This window comes from Ochlerotatus camptorhynchus, unplaced genomic scaffold, assembly GCF_037179485.1.
Source record: "Ochlerotatus camptorhynchus isolate MF236.1 unplaced genomic scaffold, CSIRO-AGI_Acam_v1.1 ptg000265l, whole genome shotgun sequence".
In the NCBI taxonomy this organism is placed as follows: Eukaryota; Metazoa; Arthropoda; class Insecta; order Diptera; family Culicidae; genus Ochlerotatus; species Ochlerotatus camptorhynchus.
In genome coordinates this window covers 893,332-911,650 of record NW_027040755.1, presented here as the reverse complement: position 1 = coordinate 911,650, position 18,319 = coordinate 893,332, and the positions used below count along the sequence as shown (strand labels likewise).

General features: G+C 41.8%; 1 protein-coding gene across 3 annotated transcripts in view; it reads right to left on the bottom strand.

Annotated features, from left to right (window-relative positions):
- Nucleotides 1-1,203: 1,203 nt before the first annotated feature.
- Nucleotides 1,204-18,319, bottom strand: part of Pgant9 (polypeptide N-acetylgalactosaminyltransferase 9) — a 140,740-nt gene continuing 123,624 nt past the window's right edge. For 2 of the 3 annotated variants that reach the window (XM_065226956.1, XM_065226958.1), the window contains exons 4-9: nt 18,141-18,305; nt 17,879-18,072; nt 17,597-17,815; nt 17,301-17,534; nt 17,111-17,221; nt 1,204-3,183 (exon numbers count right to left, since the gene is read on the bottom strand). In XM_065226956.1, the coding sequence (XP_065083028.1) occupies nt 2,914-3,183; nt 17,111-17,221; nt 17,301-17,534; nt 17,597-17,815; nt 17,879-18,072; nt 18,141-18,305 (1,193 nt within the window). In that variant the 3' untranslated portion in view covers nt 1,204-2,913. Of the gene's footprint in view, nt 3,184-16,775; nt 16,881-17,110; nt 17,222-17,300; nt 17,535-17,596; nt 17,816-17,878; nt 18,073-18,140; nt 18,306-18,319 lie in introns of all 3 variants that reach the window. The other variant, XM_065226959.1, reaches the window with a different exon arrangement.

Below are 18,319 nucleotides of genomic sequence, written 5' to 3'. Positions count from 1 at the left end.
TTTGCAGAAATATCCTCAAGATGATCATCGTACGAAAGTTACACAATCTGGACATCGCGTAAGATTTTTGGTGTAAGTGGAGGGGCCCTGTGGCATCGCCCGGCAACACTGGTCAGCCTGGCTTCCATCGGGTCGTCGTCGAAGAAAAAGAACTCAAGCTGTCAATCTTTGCTACGCAGCTATCAACGCGCGAACGTGGTTGTTTTTCTATTGAAAGTAAAAATAAAGATTTTAAGTATTTCGTAACTAATCGTTCTTTATTCCGTGTCCGATCGTTACAGACCCTTCAATATCGAGAAGTGAAGAGTAGGCTGTATTCACACTTTCAGAATAAACAATTTTACACCTTTGATTTTGGCACCAAGGGGAAATGGATGTAATGTCGGCCTAAATGCCCCTTATTTGGGCCCATGCATAAATTCAGCAATCGAATAAATTTTGAATAGCGACCAAAACTATCCATTAGTACCGTCCCAATGACGCGTTCATCTAGATAAAATTGATAAATAGCAGATTTTTAGCGATGGGCCCAATCTTAGATCCATAGGCCAACATTGGAGCAATTTTCCCTATTTAGTATAAGCATAACTGGTAGGCTAAATATGAATATTCATTTTAATTTGAGACTGTCAACAACTATTTCCCTTCGCTTAGATTGAGACGACACTACCCACCAGCTAATGTTCTAGTCGTAATAATAGCGCCACTTGATTTGTGAACCTCCTCGCCTTCACTACCTACCTACGCACAAGATCCAGCATCAGCAAAATTCCGTATGAAAACTATACCATCTCCATTGCATTGTTAAAGTACCACAAATCAATTCATGTTGAAAACTTCTCGCAGTGCTTCCACAGTTGTATGCAATCGTTCAGCAACTTGTATGCAATTTTTCCACCATGCTCATAGTGGTATAATTTTTTCGAATCCTATGCAAATCTTCCATTCAACGAACATCACCATGGAGACGCACGGTCAACTACGTCGAGTGAGCGACGACGAACAGGCTTTCACAGTTAAATCACATGCACCGTTTGCTTCAATCTTTCATCGTAATTTTTATTCCATAATTGTATCATTATCCACTATGTTGTTTGTTTTCATATGTATGTGTAAGTTTTTTTTATTGCAGCGAAGAGTTCGTAGAGTTAATTTGTTTCTTTTCTTTTCACTTACTTAACCGAGGATATGTATTTACAAGTATCTTGCATTTTTCGCGCTCAAGATATAGGAGGAGTTTTAATAATGTTTATACCGTTTTTTTTTGCATCACTTTGTATAACTACAGTAAGAACAACTTGTTACAAACTACTTGTGTTTCTTGCATTTTTTTTTCTGCGTTGATATCATTTTATTATTAAAACAACTTTCTTTTCTTTTTTTCTTGTAGTCAGTTTAATTAATTGATAGACTTTTGTTGTCACTTGCATGTTTGTTTTCTCATTTTAAGATCATCAATTGTTTATGATAATATTAATAATAATAATAATTTACAAGGCACATGTAGAAATACGCTCATCCACTCTATCCATCTAACATCCGCGAACTGTTTCGTTTTTCTCTCGATCCACGATCGGATTTTCCTCCACTCACACATTCTCATTCGCATCCCTATTTTTTTTAATAAGGAAGTTTTCAACTGTTATCATCTCCTTGTGATAGTTTTGTATTAATGTTTGAGTTGTCCAGGGAAAAAAGCAGAGATAATGAATCACATTTCTACCGTTTTCAACTACTTAAAATAAAACGATTTTCATTACATAAGTAAACAGTTGTTCAATAGTCTCTTGTGGGGAGTTTTACGGTATATTTTTGATTTGTGTAAAAATTAATAACGGGAAGAATTGTATTCTCTTTCATTTGCTCTCGGATATGTCAGTTAGTTTTGTGTATGCTTGTTACGATAAGATTAAGAAAAGTCAACGAAAACATAGAGAAAAATCAGTTCATCTATATGGCAAACTTCTTCTTCGTCATTCTGAATGTCTTAATTTGATATGTTTGAACAGTACAGCTGAACGACAGCTGGCATCTTTATATACCCTACAGCTTTCGACTCAAGTTTGGCTTTACACTTTAATAAGTAATGTTAGGTAGTACATAATTGGAATGTAGATATTTTGTGGGGGAGTTTTGATCCTTCTTGTTTGAGCAACTGTATCTATATCCATTCCAGGGGGGGAAATAAAGAGAGAAAATTATCTAATTGACAAATGATAAGGGTAACGAACATCTAGGAAGGCGTGGGAGTTAAATCAGTTTCGAACCGTAGCAGGCGTAGATCTCTGATTGTTTGTGCTAACGAGCGCACAAAAATAGAAATCGACGGAAGAACGAAAACAACGCGTTTTGTTGTTGTTGTTGTTATTGTTAATGATGACGTTGACGATTGTCATTTTGTGCGAAAACGCAAGTTCGTAAGCGAAACTTGAAATCTTTCGTTTTGTTTCCAGGGATTAGGTACAAAAAAAAGAAGATAAAACAGTAGGAAGATTGTGGTCCAGATGGTCAGGAAGATATGGCAGTTTGCATGTTTGTTTTTTTTGTATTGTCTACTTGGAATGGAGCGAAAAATAATTTCTATCCTCGTTTCTTTTTGGTTCAAAATCGTTAGTAACAGGAAACCTTCACGAGGAGCATTCTTAATTTCATTGTGTCTAATAATAAATTAACGCGAAAATCACATTAAAATCATTCAACTAACTAGGACTCTTGATTTGACCTTGCGCGGGAGAAATAAGAACGATAAAAATCGGTTATTCTACCTTTTGTTTCTTGATTGCATCACTCTGAATTACTTTCTTTATACACGGTGTTTGCTTCACCAAACTCCACCAAATCAGGTTGGCAAATTGTTGCTGTTTGTTTCGATCACCAAACCGTTGACATGGCGATCAAAGAAGTAGTGGAAACTCAAAGTTTACTAGGATCGTAATTCTGGAACTGCCACTTGTGTGCCTCATTCGACGAGTCGCAGTCTACCATGATAAGCTTCTGTTTGCTCTCGTTGATGGCGAGACACTTGTCCGAGGATCCGTGCCGCAGTAGGTTCGAGTCCGGTGTGTAGTTCCAATACTGATTGCCTTTGGAGCCGTGGCATGGATACAGTATCACATCCTGGCCGGCGTAGTCCAGGCAGGCCTCATCTCGACGGATTTCACCCGTTTTGCTCAGCATCCAGTACTTTTTGGCATGGGAAAAAGAACGAAGTTAGTAAGCCGTTGGTTCATTGCTACTACAGTTAGTTTGAATACTGAAAACTCAACAAAACACGCAATTATCAGTGACATCTGTCAGTACGGTGTGTGGAAATTGCAATCTGATACGTACTTGTGTGCTCATAACGTTTAGTGTGTGTGAACCAGCCTGTAAGTGTAAGGGCAATTTGGTAGTAGATTTGTGGTAAGTGTCCAATGTTTCTCTAATAAGAATGGTTTTTGTGACATGAACAGAGCAACGACAACAATTTCACTTCCACACAGACGGACACCAACAGACGTCACCGATTTTTGTATTACAGATAGAAGCATCGTCTACTTGGGAACTTAAAAACTAAAAAAGAACATATTTACAGGAATCTGTTACCAATCATCACCACAGTTGGCTTCCGACTTTACCGAGAAAAAAAAACTCGCTCTGCAAAAAGGGTAGTAGAAAGCGGTTATCAGTTTGTAAAATTTATACAGATGATTTGTTGCCTAATCCAAGGAACCCATTACCAGATTTGTTGCTGACGGTTTATTTTTGCTGTCCGCGTCACATCGAGGACATGCATTTTGAATCAATTTGTTGTCTTTCCGATGTCCTCGGTGAATGATGGGTCTATGTCGGTCTGTTGTCCAAAGGGTATGTACGAAATTGAAGGTAATTTGCTTCGTTAGGATTAGTACCAGCACCAAAATCAGCGACTACTTCGATGAGGGAAATATCACATATGGGTTATGGTTAGTAGCAGGGGCCTACCTTGATGGTGGCGAATGCTTGTTTATGTTGTGGATTGTGATATTCTAGAAGCTTTTTTTTTACAAGAATTTGATTCAAGCTCAATCCCAAAAAAATGCTCAAAAAGGAAGCAAGTTTACTGGAACCTACATTTTAATTTTGAATTTTTTTTATCTAAAATCAGCATTTACAAGAGCATGGAATGCATCAAACAAGATCATCTAGGCGGAGATATCCATTTTATAAAACTAATTTTAAAACTGATTACTGTGCCATTACTGACGTACGACTGAATTTATCAAATTTGTAATTGTTAGTACCAGTTCTACCATGGTAAATTAAGGCATGAATACTCATTTCTTAGATTAGCACCCTGCGCTTTGGTCAGAGAGCGTATAGGGCGTCGTTGTGCCAATTTGGTCGTGGCACATTTCGAGTATGAGAGAGTGATTGCAGTTTGCTCAAAAGTGCCTGAGTAAAATGCAAGTATTTTCGATGATTACCCGTAGTTGTTACAGTGAAGATATACACACATATTCTCGTTTATGTCTGGACGTGTTTGCCATACAGAAATATTTTTATTTGATTTTGTGTGGTGGATGGGTTTCGGGCGTGGACAGGCATATGGCCGATAATATTAAGTTTACGTTAGGATAACGTTGAAACATTGAGAAATGTATCGCTTCAGTTTAAGAAGCACTTCACTTCGCAACCGATGAACCATTCTGACGGCCCACATTGCCGTGCAGGCGCCGTGTGTTGGCAGGGTCCAATATTGGACAGTTTGACGTTTATAAAGTACCATCAGTTAAAACTGTATTTTTGAACTTTATGATGTTTCTTAGTAGATTATCATGTTGGTGTAAGCTGATTCAAAGAGTAAATGGTATTAACATTGAGCTGTCCATAGTTGGGCGTTGTTGAACTTCTGGTACTTGCACAACATTTCATCTGAATACCAAAGTAACCATATAATCACAAAATAGCTTTAGGTGTGGGTTCAGAGTGGTAGAATGTCACTGAGATATGGTTAGTTGGGTATTCAGATGAAACTATTACTTTAAAAAACTAATCCTGGTTGTATCTCTTTTTCGTTTTTTCGTTTGCATGTAACACTGTTTGATATTACTAACCGCACCGAGCCTTCATTCCGGGTGGTGAGCGAACCTGACGAAGAAGAAGAAGACCATAAACCCCTTCTCGGAACGAGTGTTTTGTTAGTGGACCTGGTCTGCTATTCAAGGTTGGACTCTGTGATGATAAGTATCACATAACAGGTAAAGTAGGCAGCACCATCTTTATCGAAATGTAAGTATTATTGACAATAATCATAACTAGATTATATACAATACAATAATACAATAAGTATTATTGATAATCATTATAACTAAATGAAACATAAATGCATATTCATCAGCACTCATTCTCTACCAATTCTGTTTTTCAATACCTTTTTCTCTCCTTTCTCTTATCCTTCATCTATGCATCTACGCTTCTATGTTAAGGATCACCTAAACCCTCATTCAATATTCGGCTGATTTCAATCGACTCGCATAAGTCATTATCTAAGAGCCATCTCATCTTTATCTATCTGATTGCTGCATGGAAGGTGTATAATTGGTCACCAAAATTACACTGGCGACCAGGCTCAATGCCCCCTCCAGCATGACACAATAACAATAACAATACTCATTTCTTAGATGAGCACGCCCCGCCCACTTTAAAGCCATGCACCCCCATTCAGAAACGGAATTTATGTATATCTACACGTACATACAATTTAGTTCCCTCAAACTGACATTGAGATTAAAACTTTAACCCTTAAATACATGATTTTTTATTTTGGAATGATTTTTTTTCTTGTGATATATATTGCGCTTACTATTAAAATGTTGTTTCACTATGTTTAAAGACAAACATAGGTATGTTGCCAATTGGCAACACTATGCATTTATGGGTTAAGTAAAAGTTGTCTGCATTCAGCTCATCAAAAATTGAGACGTAGTTCGTTACTGCCCGTAAAATCTGTAAAGATTTGTGAAATTCTCTAGACTTCCTCGAAGTGCTACATTATCTGGGTTGTCTTGAAGTTCACTGGAAGTCCCTAGAACTTCTTTAAAGCTACACAATTTTCCTGAAGTTAATGGAACTGCCATGAAATTCTTCCCAAGTTTTCGAAAAAATTGGTGGGGTTGTGAACAAGACACGACCGTATGGTTGACGTAGACTACGTTAAGCTGTTTAGTGAAATTCTCGTGCATTTATCTAGAAATTGGTTTTAAATACAGTAGAAGTAACCCATGATTTCGATCGTATAAACATATTTTGGATTTCTTACTGAGTAAAACTTGATTAAATTCAGGACTTTTAAAAATGCGAATAGGGAAGAGCGCTACTTCGTCGTAATCGCCCATTTCCGTTCTATCGAGCAGAAATCATCAATAATATCAATGATTTATATGAATAATAGGTTTGTTCCGATGCGTTAGTTCATTAGCTACGACATAAATCCTATTAGAGCGCATTGTATGCATATTTACGCTTATTGTTCTCAAAACAAAAGAAGCGCTCCTAGCGCATCCCCTTTTTCTCCGTTTATCCGTAGGACGAAGAAAATCTAATGGCGTTTCAATGCGTTTGGACGGAATTGAAACGCGTAGGACGAATTTAGATTTTTAATAATATCTCAACATTGTTTGACTCTTTATCAAATCCAATGGTACGTATGGAAAGGCGGATAAATTTAGAAGTTATCTTTGATGAAAACATTCCATGTTTTGTTCAAAAGCTTTCCAAAAAGCGTGGTAAAGTGCGAGATGTCCTTAGTAGGACGGAAATTAGATCAAAAACCCTACATATTCAGTTCCATTTTGTTTCTAAATTACAAATTACAAATTGGCTAGTTAAAAGTGACGGATGGAAAGTTATCGAATAATCCTGTTGTCCGACCGTGGTTATTTCCGACCGACTAGAAGTTAAATTTTTGCAACCGTGGCTGAGTTCTGTTTGAAAACCGATCGATCGAAGTCACCGGAATTTTCTAACATGGAAAATATCTTTCGATGTTACTTCTAACCAATTACGTAGCCATTTCGAGCTAGGGAGGGGCGAAAAAAAATTTACTATGGATAATTTGTCCGAATGCCATTTGACCGCATGTCATTTCACCGAAAGCCTTTGTGTTTCTGAGTTTAGAGAGGGACAGTTGCCCCCCCCCCCTCTGCCCCCATCTGGCTACGCTTATACTTCTAACCACGAGTTAAATTTAACTCGACAATTGGGACACAGCCCAACAAGTATTTGTGAAACGCGGGATCATTATCACATCACTCAGGAAAGGTCGATCCACTTCGGAGTGCTTGCACCATCGAGGCGACGGGGTTCGCTGCCAGGCCAGTGATCTCGTCTTATCCGTCGCGCAAGGTTCGGAGTTCAAACTTGTGAACGCTGCGGTTGACAAGAACCGCTACCTTCCTACTGCTGCTATCTTCTCCCACGCCGTCCGAAGCAACAATGAGTCGAACCACGACAGCAGCGCTGTTTTATAACTTTTCAGGTTCAATCAGAACGATGTGCAACCAAGTGGTACTCGATTATGATGACTGGGTTTGGGGAGAACGTTAATTTTATGAAAATAGTGATAAAAATATAACTTTTTATTTGTACATTTTCAACGGTGTTTGTATTGAAATTTTAAGAAGCATTTATTGTGACAGATTTGAGAGTTATTTCCTATCGATTGGTGTATTTGGATTTTTGTTTCATCTATAAATGACAAAGTTATAAGCGTTCAAAGCCTTACACCTTTTCGTGACGGTCGCAATTTTAGATTTTCGATTTAGCCCCAGTACCTTCCCGTAAGACGTAGTCTACGTCAAAAAACGTTGATGCTCATGGTATTTCCCTTGACATCTTTAAATTTCCTTGGATTTCTCTGGTCTTTTCTAAACATCCCTCAAACATCCCAAACGATTTTTTTTTTCTTTAATTTTAGGAACGTCCTGAAGTGTTAAGCATTTCCATGATGTTCTCAAAACTTACATAAAATGTTTTTTATTTCCTTGAAATCAATGGAACTGTTCTAAGTGTCGGATTTCTCAAAATTTCACTTCCACAGTCGCGAGATACAACTACAATCCGTCTAACAACTGAAACTCGCTCTATGATCAGGAGACGCGGAGACTCAACTGATTCGTTCTTTTCTCCTCTTTCTTTCGAACGAGAGCTATTCATTCCTAATCTGCCCCATAATCCAAACATGCTCACCGAACGCACCGTGCTACCATTTGTCTTGCTTTTCTACTCTCGCAAGATTGCACGGATCGCGCTCAATAGAAAACACGAACAGCACCGACCGTTTGTAGTGCTATCTTTCTCCCTGCTCTCGCAAGACCGCACGGCACGATGCGCTCAATAGAAAAACCGAACAGATAAATGAGAAGTGTAGTAAAGCCGATTCCGAAACCGAATGCTAGTTCTCGCTTCAGACACTGTTCCAAACCACCGTCCTGTGTTCGAATGAAACCTCAGACCATTCAAATCGAAACATCGAAATCGCCTTTTCGAATGATAGCTGCAACCGGATGACGGTTGTTTTGAAATCAGATGATTACTCGAATACAGGATTAACATTGTTATGAAAAAGGATATGGTCCTCAATTGGAATGCGTAATGCTCTCTGCAGAATGATAGTCATCTTAAATTGAAATGCATTTGATAATGGTTCAGCCCCTTAACGCAAATCATTCAAAACCATGATGTAAATAATTCTGTCGAACGTCATTTGATGCTCTGAGTAGACAAACGAGGGTGAAGCATAGCCATCGCTATCAGAGGTGTTACGAACATTGGTAAAGCGTGGAAACCGTAAATTGTCTATTTCGCCACATTCGCTGCCAGACTGTTGAGCAGTTCAGTCGATTTGAATTCTCTCTAGTTTCGTTCGTTCGTTCGCAAGTCGAATTAGCTCCGCGTTGTGTAGTGACGCTCTCGCTGACCCAGCCATGGGTAAGAAATCGCGCGGTAACGCGAGTGCCGGTTTACCGGGAAAACAGACTCTCCCAGGAGACGGCGCGACCACCGAGCCAGCCCAGAAGAAGCAGAAGAAAACCCCATTGCCCATCCCGACAGGCGTTGCGGACCCGCAGCCGGGGCCTCCCGGAACTAAACGACCCAGACCTGAAGACAGCAGCGCCACCGTATCAGCAGCAAAAAAGCTGCTGAGCAACAATCCGTTCTCCGCCCTGCAGAACGGAGCCCAGCCGCAGTCGGACCCTGAGACGGTGCCGAAAAAAGTTAAGTTGCCACCCTTCTATGTGAAGGGCTTCCCTCCCGGGCTATGGGAGCAGCTGGATTTCTACATTAAGCAGGGCCTTCGCTGCACCATTCAACGGTGCACGGAAGGCTACAAACTGATGGTCTCAGCCGAAAAACACTTCAACGCAGTTCAGGCCCTCTTGGACAGAATGAAGCTGGAGTACTTCTCCCACGACATCGAGGCCACCAAGCCGCTGAAAGTGGTGCTGCGCGGGCTCCACGACATGGACACCACCACCTTAATGGACGAAATTAAGGCGAACGGCCTCAAGCCGGTCGAAGTCCACAAGATGACCCGCAGCAAGGCCATCAAGTATCGTGACCAGCTCTACCTGGTCCATCTGGAGAAGAACTCCACAACCGTGAAGGATCTCCAGACGACACGCACACTGTTCCACATCGTAGTGAAGTGGGAGCGGTATAAGCCCACCCACCGTGGCGTCACTCAGTGCTCGAACTGCCTATTGTTCGGGCACGGCACCAGGAATTGCCGCATGGCCAGCCGCTGCATCAAATGCGGCAAAAACCACAAGATCGACAACTGCGACAGCATCGAGGAAACCACTCCCACATGCGCCAACTGCGGTGCCGCCCACAAGGCCACGAGTAAGGCCTGTCCGAAGCGGGCCGAATACGCCGAGATCCGGAAGAAGGCCTCGTCCAACAGCCAGCCCGGTCGCAAGAAGGTTCCAGAAAACAACGCGCAGAACTTTCCTCCGTTATCACCGGTCCAATCACGGCCAATTCCAGTGTTGCCGCCGCTCCCGCTCAACCAACAGTTGGCTGCCGCTGCAGTACCCGGTCAAGCCTCCGGGCCATCGACGGATCCCCCTGCTCCGGGATTGGCCGGTACAACCGGTGAAGCTACAGACGATTCTCCGCTGTCAACGGATGAGATCGTCACACTGTTGGCCCAGGCCATCATCATCAAGCGCACCTGCGCAACAAGAACACAACAGCTCCAAGCTATCATCTCCTTCGTCGCTAATTATGGACCGTGAACCCATAAAGATCGCCAACTGGAACGCTCGCTCCGTAGGGGCGAAAAACATTGAGCTTGCAGACTTCCTCCGCAAGCACGACATCGACGTGGGCCTTCTCACCGAGACCCACCTCAAGACCGGTGACAGCTTCTGGCTACCCGACCACAGCATTGTCCGGCTTGATCGCACCAGCTCCAGGGGGGGCGGTGTCGCGGTCATCATCAAGAAAGGCATCAAGTACTGCACCCTACCCCACTACCGCACTTCCATCATCGAGGCCGTCGGCGTAGAGGTGGAAACATCGACCGGAAACGTCCGGTTCATCGCCGCCTACTGCCCCCGGCAATGTACCGTTAGCAATGGTACAGCACAGCAGTTCAAGAACGACCTTGCCATCATAACCCACACCAATGCCCGCTTTGTAATCGGAGGGGACCTGAACGCCCGGCACGAGGCCTGGCGGAACTACCAGCAGAACCAGAACGGCCGCCTGCTATTCGACCATTCCCAGCATGGTCTCTATTCCGTCTGGTTTCCGGACGAACCAACCTTCACATCACCGACGGGCAACCCATCGACGCTGGACCTGTTCTTGGCAAACACCAGATTAGCCAAGCCGGTTGCCGTCAACGACCTGAGTTCGGACCACCAACCGGTGCTGACCGAGCTGGGCTACAACGTGGCCCCTGCACCGTGCCAGCGGAAGGACTACCATCGAGTCAACTGGGTCCAGTTTCGACGCGTGGTCGACCGCCACATCGACGACAACCCACCGCTCGACACAGTGGATGACATCGACCGGGCCCTGGAGGGTCTCCATCAAGCCATATCCGTGGCTGACGAAGAGTGCGTTCGACGAGTTCCTGTGAGGGGTAAGTTTCAAGCAATTGATTCCCACACCAAACTCTTGATTCGGCTCAGAAATGTTCGTAGACGCCAGTTTCAGCGGACTGGGGATCTGCAGCGTAAATACGAAATGGTCGATCTGAATCGGCAGATCGCTTCCAGAATGGTCTCAATCCGGAACGAGAGTTTCGGGCGGCTCGTTCAGAACCTGGACGACCGTTCCAGACCATTCTGGAAGGTTGCCAAGGTGCTGAAGTCTCACCCCAAGCCCATTCCACCACTTAGAGTCAATGACGAACGGCTTATCACCAACGAAGAGAAGGCCAATGCAATTGGGGAGCACATTGCCCAGTCGCATTTGCTTGGCTCTACAATCCCAAGTCCACTCGAGAACCAGGTTGTGCAGTGCGTCCAGACGTTAGATGCCTCCCCTTGTGCCGTCCCTCCAGAAGAACGGATTACAGAGGAACAAATTTGCTCAGCGCTGAAATACAATAAGAACATGAAGGCTCCCGGGTTTGACGGAATATTCAACCTAGAGTTGAAAAATCTCAGCGCGAGGGTGCACTCGCTGCTGGCTGCCATCCTCAACAGATGCTTGGAGCTGCACTACTTTCCAAGCATCTGGAAGGTGGCAAAAATCATCCCGATCCGCAAACCTGGGAAAGACCCTTCACTACCGTCAAGCTACAGACCGATTAGCCTGCTCTCAGCGCTGAGCAAGCTGTTCGAAAAATTGATCCTCAGCCGACTAAACAAGTTTGTGGAGGAACATGACATTCTTCTTCCGGAACAGTTCGGGTTCCGTAAGGGGCATTCCACCAATCATCAGCTAGTGCGGGTGATGAATAACATCCGGAGTAACAAAGCTGTATCCAAGTCCACAGCCATGGCCTTGTTAGACGTCGAAAAGGCGTTTGACAATGTCTGGCACGACGGACTTATATACAAGCTTTGTAACTCCAACTTTCCACCATACCTTGTGAAAATCACCCGTAACTATCTCCAGCAAAGGTCGTTCAGGGTGTCGTTGAATAGTTCCCTTTCGGGACAATTTCCGATCCCAGCAGGTGTTCCGCAAGGGAGTCTGCTGGGACCACTGCTTTACAGCATCTACACGTCGGACATCCCTCCTCTAGGAGACGGTTGCGTGTTCTTTCTGTTTGCAGATGACACCGCGATAGCCGTCAAGGGTAGGATGCCTCGTGAAATTACGAACAAGCTCCAACGATGCCTTGACACCTTTACTGATTATGCCACCACGTGGAAAATCAAAATCAACGCCTCGAAAACCCAAGCGATCATGTTCCTTCACAGACAATCATTAAAACTTAAACCGTCTCCCTCCTGTACCGTAATAATGGATGGTACAAGGGTCGAGTGGTCCACTGATGTTACTTATCTCGGGATGTTGTTCGATGAGAAGCTCCTGTTCCGCTCGCACATAGAGAAAACCCTAGTTAAGTGCTCCGCCTTGGTTAGGTGTTTGTATCCGCTCATTTGCCGCAGATCCCGCCTCTCAAGGCAAAACAAACTGGCTGTCTACAAACAGATCATAGCCCCCGCGATCTTCTATGCCGCCCCGGTGTGGGAATCGTGCGCTCAGACCCACAGGAACAAAATCCAGGTTGCACAGAATAGAGTGTTGAGGATGATCCTAGATCCATTCGACATAAGGATAGCAGACCTCCATCAAGAGGCAGAAATTCCCAAAGTAGATTCCAAAATTGATGATATGACAACTAAATTTATTCAAAAATGCAATCTTTCTGAACATGCTTTAATAAGCAATTTGTACATAGTAGGTTAAGTGTATATAGTAGAGTAGGTTAGTTTTAAGCTGTAAATAGTAGTATTAAGTAGTTTCTCTTCAAATTCTAAAAACAAAACAAACCAATCCCACCAAGGTGGTCGACCGTGTACTAAGTCTAGGACTAATTCTGTAAAACAAATTTTAAATTTTGCCCATACCTAAAGATGAAGAAAGCAATTAAATCACTTAGTAAAAATTTATATGGTAATCGTCCAAGTTAAACTAAAATAAAGATCATTTAAACTAACTAACTAATTGTCTATTTCGTGGTGGAGGAAGTTTCCTCTTCCAACACTACATTTTTGTATCCATGATGAATGGCTGTTCATGGCTATTCAATATGGAAATCTATACAATCAAATAAATAATCTAATCTATAGCATTTGCAAGTCATCCTATCCTTAAATTGTTGTCCTCAAAGCCCAGTATATTTTATAGCCAATTTTCAAATAAACATCATCCTTTATTTGGAGGACAGTCATATGGATGCTCATCAGTTGATAAAGAATTCAACCATAAGGAAATCATCCGAAATTCGACAGCATATTGTTAAAGGGCCCGAGCAATACAATAATCTGTCGAAGTATTGCGGGTGTTTTCGTTAAGTGATACTAATAGCGAATTTGTTTGTTTATCAGTGTGAGACCGAACTTTTTGTCAGTGCGAACTTCAACCTGCGATAGATTTTAAAAACAAACGATCAAACTGACGTTTGCCAGAAAACAAGCAGAGCCGATCCAGGTTGGAACTGAATAATAAACAAATTCGCTATAACTTTTCATTTTTTTTAACCAAGGCGCAATGGTCCCAAAGCCGTATTTAGCCGTATATTTACCGTCTGTTTTAATTATATAGTGTCTTCGGAAAAGTTTATTCATATTTTTTGGCCGATCTTTTTATCTTAGTGAAATTAGGGTTTTTCTTAAAATTGATGTATTGAAAATAAACCTGTTCTAAAAAGTTGTAGAACAATCAATTTGAGGGAACTTTGCTTGAGGGATATTTGACATCAAGGGTACCATAGAGGTAATTCTAAGACTAGTAGGCCCTGAAGAAACGTGCTCAACTTTTTGGCTCAGCTCTGGTACTATCTTCGGTCCCAAGCTAATCGATTCACCCCTCGAAACATAGGAAAATCCACTAACCCTTCATTTTATCTGTCAAACTTTCATAGCGAATCAAAACAAACATAGTGTAGTACTAGAATTTTGACTAGAATGGGGTACGTTAATCGATTTGCTTGGGCTAGTCAAGTAGTGAACCAATTTAAAATCGTTAGTTTCGTATTGATTGTTGGTAGTACCATTTCTATCACTTATGGTTCATGAGTTATGATTGTTTTAAACTAGCTGGTTAGGGGGGCCCCTTGCAAATCAGCTTTCTTTTAATATCTTTTTTATATCTAGATAGAGCTGGAATTAGAGCCTAACAGCTTTTGTAAACAATGACTTCTCTTGATGATTTCTAGAAATTTAAGGCTCGCCCACGCAAACCAACATCCTCATCGGGTAGGGAAATACTTCTCCTATCCGATTGTTAGGTTGGTTTGCGTGAACGTGCCTTGAATTCCTAGAAATCATTGATAGAAGTCATTGTTTACAAAAGCTGTTACGCTCTAATTCCAGCTCTATCTAGATATGTTCATTTCTCGTAAAAACTTTGTTCTAGGCACTTTTAGAACTTTTTATGACGCATATTTTTGCTGCAGCAACTAAGTTGTTATATTTTTTATTTAAAAAGTTACGGCTAGTTTTTGCTGATAATTATTACTTTTTTAAATAATATTATATGCCAAAAATAAAGAAAAAACCATCTTTCAAATGAAACTAAAAGTTATAAAATCGGTTTACTCTATTTAAAAATATGGATAATTGAAAAGAGCTATTTTTTCGAAGAAAATCGCCCTTAACTTTCTAATAAAAAAGAAAGCAATCTGGTTGTTGCAGCAAAAATATGCGGGATCAAAAGTTCTAAAACTCTCTACAACAACGTTTTTGTGAGAAATTAACGTTTGAAAAGATATTCATGAACTCATGAACCATAAGAAATAAAAATTTGGTGTCTTAAGCAAAGTTGCTTCGAATTGATTGTTCTAAAACTTTTTAAAACATTGCATTGGGCTATCTCAAATAATAAAAAGGTTTGTATTTTCAATTCACCAATTCTATGGACCACCCTAATTTCACTAACATAAAAATATTGACCAAAAAATATGAAGAAACTTTCCCCAAGACACTAAAAACCTAAAAGTGGTGGTTTGGACGCAAATATTTTTGTGATCTTAAAAACGACTTTGGGACCATTGTGCAAGGAGTGTGTCAATAGGAAAACCAGCTGTCCAGCTATTGAACTCTCAATTTTATCAAATATGTAAACTCAATTTCTTGATGTTCATGTATCTTTCCAAAAAAAAATAATGAAACTATCGAACTTTATAAATTCCCTGAGCATCCCGGAAATTCTTTGAAGTTCTGCACTTAACTGCTAACATAATGATCTCTCTGCGAGCATCTCTAAAATACTTTGAATTCCCCTGAACTTCTTGGCACTGCTCTAAAATAAATGGAACTGTCCTAAAAATTCTTTAAACTTTCCTAATGATCTCTGGGCTTTTTGAAGTTCACAAATTATCAATGAACGTTTCCTAAGTTCTCTGGAAATGTCTGTACTATTTTGAAAATCACGGAACTTTTTTAGAGCTCTACACATATTCTTGAAGTTCATGGAACTTATGCTTAAAATTTCCGCGAAAGTCTGGACCTTCCTACAGTTCTCGGAAGTTCCCTGAAGTTATTGGAACTACCCATAAGATCTTTGTAGTTTCCTAAAAATCTATAGACCTAGCTTCTCTAAGGTGTTTGGAATCCATGATTTCCTTTAAGTTCACTCTACATCTGTGGAGTTCTCTTGACTTCCCTGAAGTTCTCTGGATATTTCAAAAGCCCTCAGAACTTCTCAAAAGTTTCTGCAGTTTTTTTTTGGTCTGCCTTTGCTCAGTCGGTCAAGGCGCAGCTACAAAGCAAGACCATGCTGGAGGTGGCTGGGTTCGATTCCCGATCCAGTCTAGGATTTTTTCAGATTGGGAAATATCTCGATTTTCCTGGGCATAGAGTATGACTTTACTTGAAACATAATTATACTAATGCAAAAGTGGTACAGACATCGAAAGCTCTTAATTAATAGCTGTGAAAGTGCATCTAGAACACTTGAGTTATGAGCACGCAAACGATAGTTTTTCCGAAGCAAATGGATCCACCCTAAAGTTCTTTAAGCTCCCTGAAGTTTCCAAAATATTTTAGAATTTTTCGGAACTTCCCTTATGTTCTCGCAGTTTGTTTATAAACCGTCATTAAAATTATCAGCACTTCTTCAAAGTTTCAACAATTTTTTTGAAGTTAATGGGACTGCCCTGAAAGTCTCTAGTCTCTTTCTTGAAGTTCACGAAGCATCCCTGAAGTTCTCATTAATTGCATCCGACTTAATTGGGTTTACTTATGAAATAAAAAAATTTATATATAATTGAGAAAGTTCCTACTGACGGTACGGGCAAGTTTTAGTTTTATATAAGAATCATAAAAGCTCAATTTCCTACGGATACGTTGAATTAAGCGCATGGCTGCATGTGTTTGCAGTTTATCAAACATCTGTTAGTTTGTTAGAGTGAACGATTCAATGTCTTACTGTAGCGTTTGGCCGATTGTAATGAAGCGTATCTATCCTGTGAGTTGGCAAAATCAAAACAATCTTCTAAAGGGATTTCCTCCGATCCAAACTCCCACGTCACCTTAAACGGAAAACACAACCCAAAGCGCCCGGTCACCTTTGTAAATGTCGCTAAAGTCGTCCCAACGGGGTACTGATAAGAGACTAAATACCTGATTGCCGCCTGCCTGATGGCAAGGCCAAACGCCAAGCGGAGTATGCATGTCCTCGGGCTTTGCGGCCGAATCAATACACAAACCTGACCACGGATTCGCTACCTGGATGAGATTTTCCCCAGCAAGGAAAATGAGAAGAGAAAAGAAGCGTGAAGAAGAAAGAGAAAGAAGTAAGTACTTTTCGCTGTTCCAGACAGAGTAGGCTTTGCCGAATTGAAATTCAAAACAAAAGGCCTCCAGTAGGCACGGCGACGGCGGCGGTGATGACAGCTAACAGACTCCTGCGATTGTTCTCGCTTAAGCGCTAGGGAAGAAACGCTAATTTTATTTACTTGATTTCCGCCTTGATTATGGCAAGGATAGAGTCCCACTGGTTTGCGTAGATTCTTCTTGCCTCCAGGAGCATCCAAACACGTACGATTTCCGTATCCCATGTTTCTTACCTTGATTGTAGCATTAGTTTCAAGTTGTTTCAAAATGTAAAGAAAATGTATAAACGATAAATTTTAAGCAATAATTTACCTCTCCAGAAGCAACCGCCTCGCCAGGAATGAACAGTTCCGGGAAGATGTTATCCAGATACCATCGGAAGGATTTGCAGCCCAGGTTCTCTCGAAGTTGCTTCCTTTCGGACACGTCTCCGTAGTCTCCCTTGTCGTTGCCAATCCGCTGGTAGTAGTACTTGGCATACTCATCCAACCACACTTCCGCTAACCGTACCGAGTTCCGTTTGATCACATTGACTCCCGTTCGCCACTGAAATTTTACTCATATATCCAAATACTGAATGCTTCAGAAAAAACCTGTGACATCCTCACCTTATAAGGCGAACGTTTTCGGAATATATGACCCACGTGGGAGCACGGTACGATTTCCAGCGTACCTCCGCACATCCACGATTTGAAGGAAAGCTCCAAATTTTCTCCACCCCAAATGTCAAACCCAGAGTCGTACGTTCCGAGCCGTTCGAAGAACTCTTTGTCAATCGAAAATAGACCTCCCGCCATCGTTGGGGACCACACGGGTTCAGCAGTGCTCTGCAAATATATTAAAATTTGTAAAGAATTCCATACGGCAAAAACCTGTTTTCTACTATGCACCTTGTGCCGTTTCTTTTCCCGCTCGGGCACGGCATGCCAGTTGAACTGAAGATTCCAATCGAAGCCACCTACGTTGACACCGCCCGAGTCCCGGTAATGGTACTCCATCGTGTTGTCGTCGATCACGTCGATGACGGGGCAAACGACGGTCGTAGAATTCCTTGCGATTCGATCCAACAGCGGTTCCAACCAACCTAAAAATGTACGAAGAATACGATTGACCACCAAATCACAAGAAATAATTGCTCTTCCAAAATCTTACCAGTCGTGCACTCGCAGTGTGAATCCAAGTAGGTCAGCACAGGAGCCGTTGCGTAGCGAGCACCTAGCAACCGTGCACGAATCAATCCCTCTCGCTTTGGTGCCCTGATGATCTTCACCTTCGGGTACGCCTCGAAGTAGTCTTCCAGTTGTTTTTGTGTGTGTGCTGAAGTTACGAAA